The sequence below is a fragment of the Cnephaeus nilssonii genome (genome assembly GCF_951640355.1).
Source record: "Cnephaeus nilssonii genome assembly, chromosome: 5".
NCBI lineage: Eukaryota > Metazoa > Chordata > Mammalia > Chiroptera > Vespertilionidae > Cnephaeus > Cnephaeus nilssonii.
The window spans coordinates 81,259,680-81,279,274 of NC_137076.1; the positions used below are offsets into that span (position 1 = coordinate 81,259,680).

Here is a 19,595-nt window from a genome sequence, read left to right on the forward strand (position 1 = left end):
GTGGTGCTTTTAATTTCAGTTTTAAAATTCTTTCAAAGAAATACATTTTAATACTTCTGTTCCAAGCCATTTTTTCTAAATGCTCTAGAAAAGACTTTTTAGTCATTAATAATGCTACACATGTGTGTATATGTATGCACACACAAATACATGCACAAACACAGCCTACATCTTTTGGACACTTCATTGAAAAATATTAATGCCCATCATATAAATCTTAGGCTTTAACAAGAAAATATAAAGTAGACATTGAGGGGGAAATAGTTGTTTTCTAGAAAAAAAAGACATTACAACAAAGAAAAAAGGTAGAAGAAAGTTTGTGTAATTTAACATAATAAAAATAAAAGCATAATGACAATAAAAAAGAATATAACAAATTATTTGTGTCGTGATTATTTAAAAAAAAGAATCATGAAGCTTGGTAAGGTATAACCTTGATACCTTCCTCTTTGGGAAATAATTGTCCAATAATTTGAAAATTGCAGAAGCTCAGTTTTCAGGCTTAAGTGTTGGGAAAAAAGACGTGATCAACTCTTTACTAAGGTATTGGGTTAAACACTTACTTTAGAACCATTACTGGTTGCAATTTTGCAGTGGACACTCATTTGTAATTCTATAATATGTACCATGAAAATATGTACTTGTGAAACTGTTCTAATGTTATTTGGGAAAAAATTTTCTCCTAAATGTATCATTTTCAGCTTAAGTGTTAAGTTATTTTATTTAATCATTACTCCTCAACAGCTTTATACTCCTCCTGTGCAACAACACAGAATTCTATCTGAACACACAAAAACACATAAAAAGTTCTATATTAACACACAAAAACCACACGAAGATAAAACTCAGTGTTTAATGTTACAGAACACAATTTGTTTTATACATTAGGAGAATTTTGTATCCAACGTTCAACCAGAAAGTGTAAGACTTAGTGAGAACGCATGGTGGCGCTGCAGGTTAAATGATGGAAAAAGGAATAGACTCCGCAGCTCGGCCATCCAGTCAAACAGTTTCTCACTGCCGGGAAGCTGAAGAATAGCCTTCTCAGCCAGAGCAAAAGTGAGTGTGAAACCTCTTAAAAATTCTATTTCCGGCATCGTTCCGCCGTTCTGGACTGTGGGAACGGGCTGCCAGGATCTTGGGCGTGCATACATGAAGCTCCTGTGAGCGAAATTTTCAGAAAAGAGCAATGGCGATTGGATGGATGCGCAATCGGAGACAAAGGCAAGTCCTTGTTTTCTTTGTTTTGCTGAGCATGTCTGGGGTGTGCGCCGATTTAGGGCCCTATTCCGTAATGGAAGAAACAGAGAGAGGATTCTTTGTGGGAAATCTAGGGAAAGATCTGGGATTGGGGTTGACGGAGATGTCCAGCCGCGGGGCCCGGATCATTTCTCACGGGCACAAAGAGCATTTGCAGCTCAAGGTTCAGACTGGGGATTTGCTCATAAATGAGAAAGTAGACCGAGAGGAGCTATGCGGTTCCACCGAGCCTTGTGTCCTACATTTCCAAGTGCTAATGGAAAATCCCTTAGAGATATTTCAGGCTGAACTAAGGGTGGAAGACATAAATGACCATTCTCCCGTGTTCACTGAAAGAGAAATGATTCTAAAAATACCAGAAAACAGTCCTCTAGGCATGGCATTCCCTCTGAGTAATGCTCTGGACTTGGATGTAGGAAGCAACAGTGTTCAGAACTATAAAATCAGTCCCAACCCCCATTTTCAAGTTTTAACCCACAATCTCAGCGATGGCAGAAAATATCCGGAGCTGGTGTTGGACAAAGAGCTGGATCGGGAGGAGGAGCCTGAAATCGCATTAACCCTGACAGCGCTGGATGGCGGCTCCCCGCCTCGGTATGGGACCGCCCAGGTGCGCATTGAAGTGGTGGACATCAACGATAATGCCCCTGAGTTTGGGCAGCCACTCTACCAGGTGCATATTCCTGAGAACAGCAACGCAGGCTCCCTGGTCGTCACTCTCTCTGCCAGAGATATAGACAGCGGAGTCAATGGAAAAATAGGATACTCACTCTTTCAGCCCTCAGAAGATATTAGCAAAACTTTGGAGGTAAATCCTATGACAGGAGAAATTCGACTGAGAAAACAAGTAGATTTTGAAACAGTTCGGTCTTATGAAGTGTTCATCAAGGCCACTGATGGGGGAGGTCTTTCAGGAAAATGCACTCTTCTCCTGCAGGTGGTGGATGTCAATGACAATGCCCCAGAAGTGACCCTGTCTGCACTGACCAGCCCCATCCCAGAGAACTCGCCTGAGACTGTAGTTGCTGTTTTCAGTGTTTCAGATCCTGACTCTGGAGACAATGGGAAGACTATTTCCACCATCCAGGATGAGCTTCCTTTTCTTCTAAAACCCTCAGGCAAGAATTTTTACACATTGGTAACGAAGAGAGCACTAGACAGAGAAGAAAGAGCCCAGTACAACATCACCATCACCGTCACCGACTTGGGAAACCCCAGGCTGAAAACCCAGCACAACATAACCCTGCTGGTCTCCGACGTCAACGACAACGCCCCCGCCTTCACCCAAACCTCCTACACCCTGTTCCTCCGCGAGAACAACAGCCCCGCCCTGCACATCGGCAGCGTCAGCGCCACAGACAGAGACGCGGGCGCCAACGCCCAGGTCACCTACTCGCTGCTGCCGCCCCACGACCCGCAGCTGCCCCTGGCCTCGCTCGTGTCCATCAACGCGGACAACGGCCACCTGTTCGCCCTGAGGGCGCTGGACTTCGAGGCCCTGCGGGCGTTCGAGTTCGGCGTGGGCGCCACGGACCACGGGTCGCCCGCGCTGAGCAGCCAGGCGCTGGTGCGCGTGCAGGTGCTGGACGCCAACGACAACTCGCCCTTCGTGCTGTACCCGCTGCAGAACGGCTCTGCGCCCTGCACCGAGCTGGTGCCCAGGGCGGCCGAGCCGGGCTACCTGGTGAGCAAGGTGGTGGCGGTGGACGCAGACTCGGGCCAGAACGCCTGGCTGTCGTACCAGCTGCTCCGGGCCACGGAGCCCGGGCTGTTCGGCGTGTGGGCGCACAATGGCGAGGTGCGCACGGCGCGGCTGCTGGGCGAGCGCGACGCGGCCAAGCACAGGCTGGTGGTGCTGGTCAAGGACAATGGCGAGCCCGCGCTGTCTGCCAGCGTCACGCTGCACGTGCTGCTGGTGGAGGGCTTCTCGCAGCCCTACCTGCCGCTGCCCGAAGCGGCGGCCGAGCAGGCGCAGGCCGACCCGCTGACCGTGTACCTGGTGATCGCGTTGGCGTCGGTGTCGTCGCTGTTCCTGTTCTCGGTGCTGGCGTTCATCGCGGTGCGGCTGTGCAGGCGGAGCAGGGCAGCCTGGGTGGGTGGCTGCTCGGTGCCTGAGGGCCACCTTCCGGGACACCTGGTGGACGTCAGCGGTACTGGGACCCTGTCCCAGAGCTACCAGTATGAGGTGTGTCTGATGGGAGGTACTGGGACAGATGAGTTTAAATTTCTGAAGCCGATTATTCCCAATCTTCCAGTCCACGACACTGGTAAGAATGTAGAGGAGAATGAGAACTTTAGAAATAGCTTTGGATTCAACATCCAATAAAATTTTTAATTTTAATTTATTATTCTCGGAATACTGAGGTATGTCAGAGGGGAGGTTCAGGGACCCGTTAAAGTTGCTAAAACCAGTTATCCCCAATCTCAAATCCCAGAGCAGGGGGGTAAGTGGAAGAAAATCCCTTCTTTTCGACTAGCTTTGGGAATTAATTATTGATAGGAACATAGTTAATAAAGACATTAGCTTCTAACATATTTTGTAAACTAACTAGGTTATTTTTGCCCACCACCAATAAGGTGTTGTTTAATTTTCTCTATTTCACCCTCAATTACCAATTTTATGCTTAACTTCAGAAGTTTTATTTTCCTTATTCTTTAGCTCAGTGAAGTATTTTTCAATAGAATTTCAATGAATAAAATAAATTTTACCTTAACATTGATGTCATTCAATTTTTCTACCCTATAAATGTTATTATTGACTTTTAATTTACATTTTAATTTTAGTTCTTTTCTAGAACTTCAATTATTAAAATAATCTGCTGCTTGTGATCTGTACATTTATTTTCTAATACTTCTATTTATTATTATTTTGTTAATCCTCACCCAAGGATATTTTTTCCATTGGTTATTAGAGAGAGTGGAAGGGGAGAGCATGAAATATTGATATCTCACATGTGTCTCACCAATAGCCACATGGACTAGGGATCGAACCTACAAGACTGGGCATTGAACCAGTGACCTTTCAGTGAAGGGGCCAATGCTCTAACCACTTAGCAAGATGGACCAGGGCTATTTTCCTTTTAAAACTGATATATTTGCTAGTTTATCATCTCAGTTTTTATTATACCAATTTTCTGAAACTATGTTGCTTTTTAAAACAGTTTTATTTTCCCTGAATTAGTATCTGCCTATTTAAGATATAGTATTCCTGTTATGATATGATAAATAAATGTCTAATCAGCTTTATCTAAAAATATAAAGAAACAACATTGTAAGATATCAAATACGTGCATATGTGTTTAAGTTTCGAGACCAAAAAAGCGAAGTTTAGGCATTTTTACAGCACCATATAGAAATATTTAATAATTTTTTGCTTTTAATTCTGTATGAAAAAATCAGAGATCCTTATTAAGTTTTTAATGACTAACAATGCAGTCCTATTCACTTGAAAAGAAAACAGTAGAAATCAGCAAGCAGAAGTTTCTATAGTGTGGCTTTTATGTTCAACAATCAGAGTGTTTTTGGCAGTAGTTAGCCTTTTCCCTGTATAACATACCTCAATTTATTCTGTATCTCTTATTTATTATCAGAAAAATAGAGTTTCTTTCTAAATATTAGGCTTTTTAATAAAAGTCTATATGAGGCAGGTGTTACAATGCTGTTCTTACTTTCAGTGGTATTAGAATAGGCATTTGTGTGGTCTACTCTTTGCCTTCCTTTCTTTGGTGAAGAGAAATTAAATCACACTATATTTTAATTAAGGGCACGATTAAAATAAAGGTCAGTCCCTTCTTTAATTCTTCAAGTAACCTTACAGCTAATGTAAGAAAAAACAAAGACATATTAAAGAAAGGGAACAAAATTGCAAAAGAATAAGTGAAGGAATACAATTTTTAAACAGCAAGGATTTAAAGGCACTGAAAATTGTGTTTATCCTACTCAAGGGTTCATTTATGCATGCCTGAATATAGCAAGCATTTAGTGAGTGTCTGATTTGCCAACGAAAGATAACAAAGACATAGTTTCCATCCCTAAGTAGGGACAGATTGGCATGAAACAGGAAACAATAATATGTACAGGAGAGTTATACAAGATTTTATGGTAGCACGGAGAAGGGACAACTTAAATGCTCTCTTCTAGATTATAGAGTGATGACTCTATTTAGGCAGAGTAATTATGTTTTGAAGAAATTTGTTGAAGAAACTGTGAAACAAGTTTCTTTGGTCAGTTCTTGATGTTCCTATCCACAATGTTTCTGAAAAAGGAAAACCTATTAATTTGGTAATCTCAGAAGTCACTACAATTTTCCCTTTGGTTCCTGACATTGCACAGGGGTAGTTTCAGAAGTGGGAGGCCCAATACACAGCTAAATATAGCACAATAAGGTGCACAGAGTTAACTGCTAGAAACATTCTTTTTGCAACTCTTCTTTTTACTTTCCTCATGAAACAATGAAAAATCTCAACAACTTGACCAGTTTTCTATCTCAACATTATATTTTACAAAACAAACACAAGAAAAATGGAATAGTTAAATGATCCACTAAGGAAGAAATGTATAAATATAAATGCACACACTTTGGGTACAGCCATTTGAGTCTGTTGGAAGCCAGACGGTGGCGCTGCAGGCTAAAGAGACAGAATAAAGAATTGAACTAAGAATGCTGCAGAAGTCACTGACAAAAAAAGGAAGAACGCAGCGGGCAGGCTGGGAGAAAAGCCATAGCTGCTCAAGACTGCGGAAAGCAAACAAAATTCTAGACCCCTGCCACTCCATGGTGTAGGTCTGGGGTTTGAAACTGCTGTTTCTTTGTGCTGGGAGCTGTGATTGTGACCGATATTGACAAAAGATGTGTTCAGAAGAAGCTACGGAGGCTAGAGGGTTGTGCTGCCCAAGACAAAGGCAAGTCCTATTTCTCTTTCTGTTTTGGAGAGTATCCTTGGCAGGATCTGTGTTTGGACGATATTCAGTGACAGAGGAAACAGAGAGAGGATCGTTTGTGGTCAATCTGGCAAAGGATCTGGGGCTAGGGGATCGGGAGCTGGTTGCAAGGGGAGCCCGGGTGGTCTTTGATGATAACAAACAACACTTGCTCCTGGACTCTCATACTGGGGATTTGTTCACAAATGAGATACTGGATCGGGAGAAGCTGTGTGGCCCCAAAGAACCCTGTATGCTGTATTTCCAAATTTTAATGGATAACCCCTTTCAGATTTACCGGGCTGAGCTGAGGGTCAGGGACATAAATGATCATTCACCAGTGTTTCAAGACAAAGAAACAGTCTTAAAAATAATAGAAAATACAGCTGAAGGGACAACATTTCGACTAGAAAGAGCACAGGATTCAGATGGAGGACTTAACGGTATCCAAAACTACACCATCAATCCCAACTCTTTTTTCCATATTAAAATTGGTGACAGTGATGAAGGCATGATATTTCCAGAGCTAGTGTTGGACAAGGCGCTGGATAGGGAGAAGCAGCAAGAGCTCAGTTTAACACTCACAGCACTCGATGGCGGGTCTCCACCCAGGTCTGGGACCTCCACTGTACGCATTGTGATCCTGGATGTCAATGACAATGCCCCACAGTTTTCTCAGGCAATCTACCAGACCCAGGCTCCAGAGAACAGCCCAGTGGGTTCCATTATTGCTACAGTCTCTGCAGCAGATGTAGACTCTGGAATCTATGCAGACATAGCCTACTCATTTTTTGATGCTTCTGAAGATATTCGCTCAACCTTTCAAATCAATCCCTTTTCTGGGGAAATCGTTCTCAGAGTGTTGCTTGATTATGAGCTAGTGAAGTCTTACAAAATAAATATACAGGCAGTCGACGGTGGTGGCCTTTCTGCAAGGTGTACGGTTTTGGTTGAGGTATTAGACACCAATGACAATCCCCCTGAGCTGATCATGTCATCACTTTCCAACCATGTTCCGGAGAACTCTCCCGAGATGATATTGGCTGTTTTTAGGATTAAAGACAGAGACTCTGGAGAAAATGGGAAAATGATTTGCTCCATTCAAGATAATCTGCCATTCCTTCTGAAACCCTCTGTGGAGAATTTTTACATTCTAATGACAGAAGGAGCTCTGGACAGAGAAAGCCAAGCAGAGTACAACATCACCATCACTGTCACTGATTTGGGAACCCCCAGGCTGAAAACCCAGCACAACATAACCCTGCTGGTCTCCGACATCAACGACAACGCCCCCGCCTTCACCCAAACCTCCTACACCCTGTTCCTCCTCGAGAACAACAGCCCCGCCATGCACATCGGCAGCGTCAGCGCCACAGACAGGGACGCGGGCGCCAACGCCCAGGTCACCTACTCGCTGCTGCCGCCCCACGACCCGCAGCTGCCCCTGGCCTCGCTGGTGTCCATCAACGCGGACAACGGCCACCTGTTCGCCCTGAGGGCGCTGGACTTCGAGGCCCTGCAGGCGTTCGAGTTCGGCGTGGGCGCCACGGACCGCGGGTCGCCCGCGCTGAGCAGCCAGGCGCTGGTGCGCGTGCAGGTGCTGGACGCCAACGACAACTCGCCCTTCGTGCTGTACCCGCTGCAGAACGGCTCTGCGCCCTGCACCGAGCTGGTGCCCAGGGCGGCCGAGCCGGGCTACCTGGTGAGCAAGGTGGTGGGGGTGGACGCAGACTCGGGCCAGAACGCCTGGCTGTCGTACCAGCTGCTCCGGGCCACGGAGCCCGGGCTGTTTGGCGTGTGGGCGCACAATGGCGAGGTGCGCACGGCGCGGCTGCTGGGCGAGCGCGACGCGGCCAAGCACAGGCTGGTGGTGCTGGTCAAGGACAATGGCGAGCCCGCGCTGTCTGCCAGCGTCACGCTGCACGTGCTGCTGGTGGAGGGCTTCTCGCAGCCCTACCTGCCGCTGCCCGAAGCGGCGGCCGAGCAGGCGCAGGCCGACCCGCTGACCGTGTACCTCGTGATCGCGTTGGCGTCGGTGTCGTCGCTGTTCCTGTTCTCGGTGCTGGCGTTCATCGCGGTGCGGCTGTGCAGGCGGAGCAGGGCGGCCTGGGTGGGTGGCTGCTCGGTGCCTGAGGGCCACCTTCCGGGCCACCTGGTGGACGTCAGCGGCACGGGGACCCTGTCGCAGAGCTACCAGTATGAGGTATGTCTGACGGGAGGCTCAGGGACCAGCGAGTTCAAGTTTTTGAAGCCAATTCTTCCCAATATTCAGGAACAGGACCTTGAGAGGAATAGTGAAGAAAACCCCACCTTACGAAATAGCTTTGGATTTAATTTTTAGTAATTTTTTTTTATATTTTCATGTACTTTTGAAGTGTTTTACAACTACATAAATATTAGTTTAGTTTTAAAACTCCACGTTAAATTATTATGCAACTTCAAGCCTAATATTTTTTCATCTTTTTTTTTTTTAATTTTCGGAGAGAAAAAGGGAGAGGGAGATAGAAACATCAATGATAGAGAATCATTGACCTGCTGCCTCCTGCAGGCCACCTACTGGGGATCGAGCCTGTAACCCTGGCATATACCCTGACCCGGAATGGAACCTTGATCTCTGGTTCATGGGTGATGCTCAACCACTGAGCCACAAGGCCGGGCAAACCTAATTTTAAACTACTTTATGTTTTTTACAGTGTTCTTTTAGCATATTTGCATTAATCAACAGTTAGTTTAATTAGTACCCATTTTAAAATAATCGTTTTAAGGTTTAATTCTTTGATAATGTACAGTGATTTTGTTATTTCTCATTCTAGAAAACAGGTTTTTATTTTTCTCTTAGTATATTTCACAGACTGCATCTGATTATTCTACCCACCCATCTATTGTATTTTCTCCATGTAAGAAGACATACATGCACTTCTGACCTTATTCTAACATTGTGTTTAATCCTGTTAGAAATCCATGTCATCTAGTTCTAAAGCATAGCATTTAAAAAGAAGTAGTTCTCTATTATTCTGTTATGATAAAATGAAGCATCATTTTGTGAGCAATGTTGGACTCCAATAATATCCTTGTTTATATTATTATGTCATTTCCTTTACATACACTACTCTTACCCAGTATTTTCTAATGTTCACTTTTGCTGATATGTGAAATAGAACATGTCATATAATTCAAATAAAATGTAATAACCTGCATGAAAATTAATATAAATAAAATCATTTTGAAAGTTTGAATGTGAGAACGTTGGTGAACTGTTGAAAAGATACTTACTTTTCATTTTATTTTGTAAATTTGTTTAATTATCAAATTCAAAACTCAAGATGTACTAAAGTCATAAAGAAAAAAAATAGATTTTTAAAATCTCCAGATACTTTCTATAAGTGGTTTCTCTAGAGCTGATCTCAATATTCCTAAGTAATATGTTTATATGTTCTATCTTGACATTCAGTTTTATACTTTAATTGCCTCTTCCTATGATAAAAAAGGATTTAACTTTTTTACTTTCTAACTAACAAACACACATACATTGCTCATTTCCTTTCCCCTGTTTTCCCAATAGAGTAGTCATGGAGTTTTTTAAACGAATTGTTTTTGTCTATACTACAGCTATGATTATTTCAGAATACATGTTGGAATACTATGATTACATTTACTTTCTTGAAAAACATTTTTTCTAGACTTGATGATTGTTGTTTTTACTTACAGAATTTTCTACTTACTGGTATTAATTTTTCACATTATTTTTCATTTGAATATTAATCTTTCTCCTCAAATATTCAAATATACCAGATATCTATTAATTATATTTATTTCCTTGAGATCTTCCACACATCCCTTCATATATCTGCTTCATTTATACTGGTTGCTGTATAAGCAGTCACTCTAGAGGGCTTTTTTTCTTTTAATACTTTCCCCTATTGGGTTCCCTTTTACAAAATCTAGAGTATTCTTCTTTTTTGGTTAACTCCCTTATTTAGCTGACACACATCTCTTATTCCTATATAATAAAAGCCTAATATGCTAAGTGTCTGACCATTCATTTGACCATTTGACCAGTTGCTATGACATGCACTGACCACCAGGGGGCAGATGCTCCCACCAGTAGGTTAGCTTGCTGCTGGGGTCCGGCCAATTGGGACTGGGCCAGTCCGCTAGACACAACCTAGAGCCCTCCCGTGGTCCCTCCCGGGCCCGGAGCACCAGTGGTGTTCCTTGGCCTGGCCTGCGCCCTCTTGCAATCTGGGACCCCTTGGGGGTGTGTGTCAGAGAGTTGGTTTCTGCCCAATCCCTGCAGGCCAGGCCGAGAGCCTCTAGTAGTTTCATAAAAATGGATGCAGACAACTTACCTTATGAAGGTATTGTCATTTTCTTTCCATTTGATTGATAGTTTGGCTGGGTATAAAGTTTTGCTTAAAAATAATTTTCCCTCAGATTTTGAAAGCATATTACATCTACTGATTATATACACAGTTGCTGTTCTTCTGATTCCATTCTGATTCCTATCTCTTTTAATGTCAATCCATTGTGTTTTGGTTTTTTTTCCCATTGTGGGTGCATTGGAAACTTTTCCCTTGATTTCTGAAAATTCCTTAGTGTCAGCTATGTATTATTATGGGCACCTGGGTGTACCCCATTTATGTTTAGATCCTCATTCAATTCTGATAAATTTTCTTGTTGTTTCCTTCACAATTTCTCCCTTGAATTTTCTACATTCTCATTTTAACCAGAATCTCATTAGTTAAATATTGGATCTCTAGGATTGAATCTCTAATACTCTATTTTTTTCTTTATTTTTTCTTTGTCTCTTGTTCTACTTTTTGGACAATTTTTTTATCATCCAATTCTTATATTTGTTTTCTTTTGGGGCTTGCAAATATTTTTGAGAGCTGTTTGTGTTTTATGAGTATTTTTCACAGCATCCTGTTATAGATTTATAAATGTAATATCTCTCTTGTCTGTAATCAATCTAGTTATTCTTTTAAAATGCACTATGCAAAAAAATTAATTATTCAGTAAAACTGTTATACCTATTTTAAAAATGGGATAATCACAGGAAATTTAAGAACTTACCCAAGATTATATAGCTAGAAAGGGGCACTTAAGCTCTAATCTACTCTTTATGTAACAATAAGATTATATACTTCATACAGTTTGTTAAGATTAAATGGGTATACACACATATATGGCACTAGAACAATCAGTAGCAAAAAAGTAAGTACTCAGTAAGTATTAACTCTTACTAGATTTTACTATACATTTTAAAGACTTTGTTTCTGTTTTCTTTATTATATATACTTGTTTCCTGATGTTACTTTTTTTGTGGTGATTTTGGCCTTTTTATGTCACGCGTAGGTATTTCCTCAAATGTCTTGTGGTCTTTGTCTCTCTTCCCATATTTAAGAAAGACGAAAATCATAGTGCTGACAGTCAGCTCTTTGTGAATATTTGAGGCCTGTTGGCGGCAGGGCTTCACTCTAAAGTAACCATGTAGGATAGAGCTACTCCCTTGGGAGGTCCTCAAATATCAGTATGATGAAGTTTTTATCTGTGAATTTCATATCCTTCAGATTAGAATTCTGCAATATCTTCTGTAAGAGAGAGAGTTAGGGAGAGGATCTGGCATATGCCTTGTGTCTTACAATTGGAGAGTATTGTTTGTATCACCTTGCAGGATACATTTTTGCTTAATCTTTCTATTTTTACTTTCACGCCTCATACCTGCATTCAGCTCTGCCTAAGGTCTCCAAAACTAGACATAGTCCCATTTAATTTCTCAATTGAATAAATTTTCCATTTTCTGGCCCTGAGGTTTTTTTTTCCTATGTAGGATAATGGAATCTGAGAATTCAACTTTCCTATATATGTACATTCAACTAACAACTTATGTTTAGTCCTCAACTGACATCAGTCTTCTTATACACTTGTTTCCTCAAAAGCTTGTACCTAAATGGGGTAATGTGAGACAAATTCACTGGTTTATTGTGAATATCTCCAATGCAAGAACTTTACTTTAGATATTTCTTAGAACTGCTAAGTCAGCTGCCCTTCCATCTGCTTATTGTTATCAAATATATATGTGTTCATTTGCACATTCTTAGTCTTTGTGAGTTATACCATTTTTATTTTTATCATTGTAGAGGGTATTTTAAAAGAAGGGAGAATAACTTTGTGTAGTAATCCACTTATTTTTAAATTTCTACCCTTTTGTAGTGATTGATTTTCAACCATGTAACTAACATTTTTTAAGAATGTAATTTGTACTTAACATGTTAAAAATGCAAACTTGTTAGATCTCCATTTTTGATAGCACTTTTGAGACCTCCTATAGTGCACATTATTGCTGAGCTCCTGGCATCTATTCCAAAGAATCTCTCTCATTATGTAGCAACCATGCCCTTTAGCTAGTACGATGTGGTCAGAGACAGAATTAAAACAAAGCAAAGGCCAAAGATGGGTCTTCAGATTCTGAGATTAAAATCTCCACCTATGATTCTATACCTCTTGAAACAAGATTGCTTCAGTAGCAGGTATATGATCTTAGTTGGTCTAATCAGAGTAAAACTAAGTTTTTGTTCTATGATTGGTAAAGAAAATATCTCTCCTCCCTCTGGGCTGAAAGAAAAAGCAGATCACCATAGTTGTAGCCAGAATAAATCTTGGGAACCTGAAGGAAACCAATTTTAGAAGTAATCCTGCTTCAAATAACATATTTGTGTTTGTGTACTTATTAATTTTGTTGTAAATTATGAGAAACTAGAACTAAATTATAGATTTACATAATGTGTTCCACTCCAATAGCTTTTACTTAATTTCTTCCAGTTCACAAGTCATTGATATCAAAGAAGTCTAATGAAATGTCTTCTTGTGCTACAACAACTATCTATATATGTCCCATCTCATGATTAAGCCAGTTTCATATCTTCTGAGGGGACTTCTGAAATGACTCATGTACACTTTACCTTTCCCTTACCACCTAAAGAAAGCCAGGTAGTGATGGGCTTTTGCTCAGTTTAACAGTCATTTATACTCTCCTTATTTCAGGCTTTCAATCTTCTCAGAAAGCGTACAAGCTCTTGGAGGCCAGGAATTTTATCTTGTATTTCTGTATTCACCACAACTGAGCACTTTCCGTGGTTGGGAGAGTGGGGTGGGACACTTAAATGCGTTAAAACAAATACTAACAGCATCAAAAACTACAAAGAGTATAAATCAATTCTTATGGAAGATATAATATATTTGCAATCACTTAAACACAATGAATACAACATTTGTTTCTAGAGGACATTATGTGAATGGAATTTAGGTAGCTTTCACCAAACTGAAAATCTGTGGAGACGCATGGTGGCGCTGCAGGATAATATCGTGGGGAGAAACACTACGCTGATGACACTGTTACCCACTGCACACAGAGCATCGGGGAGATAAAAACAATGAGCCTTAAGGAGGCGAACTAGACGCTATCCAAAAAGGTTAAAATCCTTAGACCTTCCTAAGATTCGGTGGACATAGCAGAGGCACATTTCCCAGAACTGCGAAGTGGAGCTGAAGCGATTCTGCAGAAAGCCTTGGGGAAAGGAGCTATGGAGAACGGAGGAGCTGGCACCCTGCGGATAAGGCAAGTCCTGCTGTTCTTTGTTTTTCTGGAAATGTCTCAGGCCGACTCTGAGTCTGGGCGCTTTTCGGTGGAAGAGGAAATGAAGAGCAGGAGCTTTGTAGGCAATTTGGCAAAGGACCTAGGACTGGATGTGGGTGAGCTGTTCTCAAGGGGGGCTCGGGTGGTCTCTAATGATAACAAACACCATTTGCAGCTGGACGTAAACACCGGGGATTTGCTCTTAAGCGAAGCGCTAGACCGGGAGGAGCTCTGTGGCTCCACCGAGCCCTGTGTTCTGCATTTCCAGGTATTCATGAAAAACCCTTTGCAGTTTTTACAGATTGAGCTCCAAGTCAGGGATATAAATGACCACTCTCCTGTCTTCTTAGAAAAAGAAATGCTCCTAGAAATCCCAGAGAATAGTCCTGTAGGCGCTGTGTTCTTACTAGAAAGTGCGAAGGATTTAGATGTAGGAATCAATGCTCTGAAAAGCTACACAATAAGCCCCAACTCTCATTTTCACGTTAAAATGAGAATCAATCCAGACAATAGAAAATACCCAGAGTTAGTTCTGGACAAGGCGCTGGATTATGAAGAGCAGTCGGAGCTCAGTTTCATCCTCACTGCTCTGGATGGTGGGTCTCCGCCCAGGTCTGGGACGGCCTTAGTTCGGGTGGTGGTCTTGGACACTAATGACAACTCCCCGGAGTTTGAGCAGCCCTTTTATGAGGTGAAGATTCCGGAAAATAGCTTACTAGGCTCACTGGTTGTCACCGTCTCAGCTTGGGACTTGGACTCTGGAAAAAATGGAGAAATATCATATACTTTTTCCCATGCCTCAGAAGATGTTCAAAAAACATTTGAAATTAATCAAAAGTCTGGAGAAGTTAGTTTAATGGCATATTTGGATTTTGAAACAATTGATTCATATTCAATAATAATACAAGCCACAGATGGGGGAGGCCTTTTTGGAAAATCGACAGTCAGAATTCAGGTGATGGATATAAATGACAATGCTCCTGAAGTCACCGTGTCATCAATTACTAGTCCAATTCCAGAAAACTCATCTGAGACTGTGGTTCTGGTTTTTAGTATCCTAGACAGAGATTCTGGGGACAATGGGAGGATGCTTTGTTCTATCCCAGAAGATGTCCCGTTCATACTAAAATCTTCAGTAAAGAATTACTACACATTGGAAACGGAGGGAGCACTGGACAGAGAAAGCAGGGCCCAGTACAACATCACCATCACCGTCACCGACATGGGGACCCCCAGGCTGAAAACCCAGCACAACATAACCCTGTTGGTCTCTGACGTCAACGACAACGCCCCCGCCTTCACCCAAACCTCCTACACCCTGTTCCTCCGCGAGAACAACAGCCCCGCCCTGCACATCGGCAGCGTCAGCGCCACAGACAGGGACGCGGGCGCCAACGCCCAGGTCACCTACTCGCTGCTGCCGCCCCACGACCCGCAGCTGCCCCTGGCCTCGCTGGTGTCCATCAACGCGGACAACGGCCACCTGTTCGCCCTGAGGGCGCTGGACTTCGAGGCCCTGCAGGCGTTCGAGTTCGGCGTGGGCGCCACGGACCGCGGGTCGCCCGCGCTGAGCAGCCAGGCGCTGGTGCGCGTGCAGGTGCTGGACGCCAACGACAACTCGCCCTTCGTGCTGTACCCGCTGCAGAACGGCTCTGCGCCCTGCACCGAGCTGGTGCCCAGGGCGGCCGAGCCGGGCTACCTGGTGAGCAAGGTGGTGGCGGTGGACGCAGACTCGGGCCAGAACGCCTGGCTGTCGTACCAGCTGCTCCGGGCCACGGAGCCCGGGCTGTTCGGCGTGTGGGCGCACAATGGCGAGGTGCGCACGGCGCGGCTGCTGGGCGAGCGCGACGCGGCCAAGCACAGGCTGGTGGTGCTGGTCAAGGACAATGGCGAGCCCGCGCTGTCTGCCAGCGTCACGCTGCACGTGCTGCTGGTGGAGGGCTTCTCGCAGCCCTACCTGCCGCTGCCCGAAGCGACGGCCGAGCAGGCGCAGGCCGACCCGCTGACCGTGTACCTGGTGATCGCGTTGGCGTCGGTGTCGTCGCTGTTCCTGTTCTCGGTGCTGGCGTTCATCGCGGTGCGGCTGTGCAGGCGGAGCAGGGCGGCCTGGGTGGGTGGCTGCTCGGTGCCTGAGGGCCACCTTCCGGGCCACCTGGTGGACGTCAGCGGCACAGGGACCCTGTCCCAGAGCTACCAGTATGAGGTGTGTCTGATGGGAGGTACTGGGACAGATGAGTTTAAATTTCTGAAGCCAATTATCCCTAACCTCCCGACCCAGTTCTCCGGGAAAGAACTAGAGGAAAATCCTACCTTCCACAATAGCTTTGGATTCAATATTAAGTGACCATAATTACCTTTTATACCCCATATGTATTTTTATTTTGTGCCACTTCCATACCAATGTTTTCTCTCCCAATTTGTGAGTATTTTAAATATGTCTTAAAATTGACTTTAGAGAGGGAGAAAAACATTGATAGGCTGACTCTTGCATGACCCCCTACTGGAGATTGAGCAGCAACCTGGAGATGTGCCCTGACTGGGAATCTAGCAGGTGATCTCTCAGTGCATGGGAAGATGCTCAGTCAACTGAGCCTCACCACCCAGGATTCAATATGTGTATATTTAAAATTGCACTGAGGTTAGTTTTATATTTTCGCATGTTCTACCCACCTTTACTTTTAAGTGAATGTTTATCATTATTTGTGGTTGTAATAAGGTGGCGATTTATTCTCTAACCCAGAAGGTCTTCATTTGTAATTAATTTGCCTCCTTAAATAACAATACCAAGTCACTGTTTGTCCCTGACCCTCTCTGCAATTGAACTCTCACCCACAATTAGGCTTATGGTAAAATAATGCAGACCACTTTCAAAGTATTTTAAGTGTTCAAGCATTTCTTCTTTTTTGCTTTTTTCTTGTGGTTTAATCATGGTTGTATTCAGAAATGCTACTTTTCTTTCTTTAAAAATTCACTGCATTTTAGTTGACATTTAAAAAGGTTTATTACTATTGAAAATATACCTGAAAATTCATGTCCTATGATACAAGCATGAGTGTAGTCAACTTTTTATAAAGGTCAATTTTTTCAGCATCTCTTCATTATTCTTTCTGGAGCATGATTGTGAAGGCACATTGATATTGTGACCACTCAGAGAATCTTAGAATATCCTACCTAATAAAATGATAATATGTAAATTACCATCACTCTGCTATGCCCATGATTGGGCCAGAGGGAGGCGCAGGGGGTGGGACTCGGGGTGGCCGGGGTAGCCGATTGGGCCAGCAGTGCTGTGGAACAGAAGGGGCCTCTGGGGCAGCGAGCTCAAGTCCAGCCACCGAGGACCATCAAAAGCGGGGGAGCTGGGTGCCTGTCTGCTCTGGCACCAGGCACCCAGCTCCACCGCGATCAAAAGCGAAAGCATGTAGGGGACCCTACACGTGCATGATTCAATCATGCACTGGGCCTCTAGTGAAATTATAATCTTCCAGATGTCTCATGAATGTTCCAAAGCTATAATGCAATCCAGTTGAAAATTGGCACCTGAATAATATTTTGTATAGCATAAATTGGGCTTGGGTGCTACTGTGTATAATTTTTTGTCTCCTGTGTACACACACACACACATACACACAAACACACACACACAGAGGGCACTGATTTTCAAACTTAAACAATTATAGCCAATAGAAAAATTATATTGTATATAACATAATTTCTTTGTAACATACAAATAAATGTTTTTCAATAACAGATTTCTTGTTGATGCAATCTAAAATTGCCTGTATTATTTCATTCTATTTCATTTTCAAATGTGGTCATCATAAATTGATTTAGTGACCTACTAATGGGTAGCAATCCCAAGTTTAAAATCCACTTTACTCAGATATATATATAATTGAAAAGTATCAAAATATAGTCCTTTAATACTCTAATTTTAAAAATTTCAAATCATTGTTGAAGGATGCTTTGTCTCTTGCTACACAGGAACCAATCAACCATTCTTGTCTTTAGTAAATTGACTATATTATAGAAGAAAAAACCTTTATTGTTTGAGTAGGAGTTTTCCAATAAATTTTATCAAAAATCTAAAGCCTATATGTTGTGGAAAGAAAGTGTAGATGGACAAAATGTGTCAGGTATAGAGGGAAAGGAGAGGGAGAAGGAGAGGGAGAGGGAGGGAGGGAGGGAGGGAGAGAGAGAGAGAGAGGAGGAGGAGGAGGAGGCATTGGAAAGAGATGAGTGAGAATGAGTAAAATGGTTGCTTCTAGTGCTTCTAGTGTTGCAGACTAGAATGAGTGCCAGAAAGAACATCCTGAGGATATTTTTAAACTTTATCTTAACATTGTAGAGGGGCTGGGTATTAGTCAGTTAATATTGCCAGGAAACACAATCTCTTGCTCTACCATGTCCAAAATAATCTGTTTAAACTTCTTGAAAGCTAAGATTTCATTACCAGTGCTTTTTAACTTTGTGGGCTGATTATTTATTCTTTGAATTCAAGACAAATGGAGGGAACAAATTACATTCTAATTTTCCACTTTTGGAAGTGGAGCTAAGAGCAAGTTCTTTTCCCCTCTAAATGAAAGCTGCAACAAAAGCCCATACAATATTAATAAATCAGTTAAGTTATTAAGATTACTTCCTGATTTTACTGTAGTTAGTGGGGAAATGATGGAGGACCACTAGCTTAAAGAGATATAATGTGTTATAGCTTCCTACTATGCCAGGTGATAATAATCCTAGGAGCTAAATATTTTACATTACCCCTATTTTACAGGTCAGGAAACAGAGGTACATAAGTTGTCCAAGATGGCAGATAGTAAGTGGCAGATTAGAATTCTAATATAGACATTGTTGTTTTAAAATCCATGTTTGTAATCACTATGTTATGTTGCCTCTGAGGTCTAAGATGTCCCTTCTAGGTCTTTCTATGTTGTTCTTTATGCATATATTGTGACATATTTTAATTACTTACTGACAAATTTTCTAGTCTGTGAGCTCCATAAAGACAAGGGTTATCTCTGTCTTATATGCCATATCCTTATATGTGTATTTAAAAAATACATAAATGAAAAAGCAATGATGTTACTAACTATACTATTTACAAGAGTTGAGAAGAGAGTATATTTGCAATTAGTCAAGAGATGGCCTGAATAAAATATCATTTCTTCAGTTCAAGACATTTTTACAGATTTTTCTTGTCAGGTATTCAAACCAGTGGGTAATTAAATGCACTACATAGACCGAGTTTGGATCCTATTGGAAACAAACCAACAATTAAAAACATTGTTGGAAAAAAACTGGGGAAACCAAGCATAGACCGAGTATAAATTATATCAAGGAATTATTGCTAAATGGGTTGATTTTTGATAGTGGTATAGTAGTTATATTTTTAAAGTCCTTATCTATTACAAATACTTAATGATTTAGAGGTAAAACTATGATGTCTGGGATTTGCTTTAAAATATTCCAGATGTATTCATTAATTACTTCTTCAAAGAAAAAACAATTTTTACTGAAAAAAAAATTCATAAGAGACACATGGTGGCGCTGCAGGATAAGATGAAAACAGTGCATGGACCACACTGTGGACTCCATTATTCAAGGGAACAGAGAACAGTCAACCCATTCAAGAGAGGTATTAAGGAGCTTCACTTTCAGAGCTGCCGGAGGGCTCTACACCCTCCGGGGTTTACTTATTCTAAAAAACCAGAGCTTTGGCTTCAAAAATTTGGACTAAACTTAAATTTTTCCACAAAGGAGATTGCTTGAAGGAACC

At 42.2% G+C, this 19,595-nt stretch overlaps 3 protein-coding genes across 3 annotated transcripts; all 3 read left to right on the forward strand.

Moving 5' to 3' along the window:
- The first annotated feature begins 1,028 nt into the window (after positions 1–1,028).
- Positions 1,029–3,596, forward strand: PCDHB16 (protocadherin beta 16). Its single transcript, XM_079771058.1, has one exon. The coding sequence runs from the start codon at positions 1,190–1,192 to the stop codon at positions 3,584–3,586; it is 2,397 nt and encodes a 798-aa protein (XP_079627184.1). The 5' UTR covers positions 1,029–1,189; the 3' UTR covers positions 3,587–3,596.
- A 2,270-nt stretch (positions 3,597–5,866) lies between these two features.
- Positions 5,867–8,521, forward strand: LOC307099470 (protocadherin beta-10-like; the record flags this gene model as incomplete). Its single annotated transcript, XM_079771055.1, has 1 exon — positions 5,867–8,521. The coding sequence occupies exon 1, from the start codon at positions 6,110–6,112 to the stop codon at positions 8,519–8,521; it is 2,412 nt and encodes an 803-aa protein (XP_079627181.1). The 5' UTR covers positions 5,867–6,109.
- Positions 8,522–13,763: 5,242 nt separating this feature from the next.
- Positions 13,764–16,160, forward strand: LOC307099476 (protocadherin beta-12; the record flags this gene model as incomplete). Its single annotated transcript, XM_079771061.1, has 1 exon — positions 13,764–16,160. One exon carries the CDS (start codon positions 13,764–13,766, stop codon positions 16,158–16,160), a length of 2,397 nt encoding a protein of 798 aa, XP_079627187.1.
- Between the last annotated feature and the right edge of the window lie 3,435 nt (positions 16,161–19,595).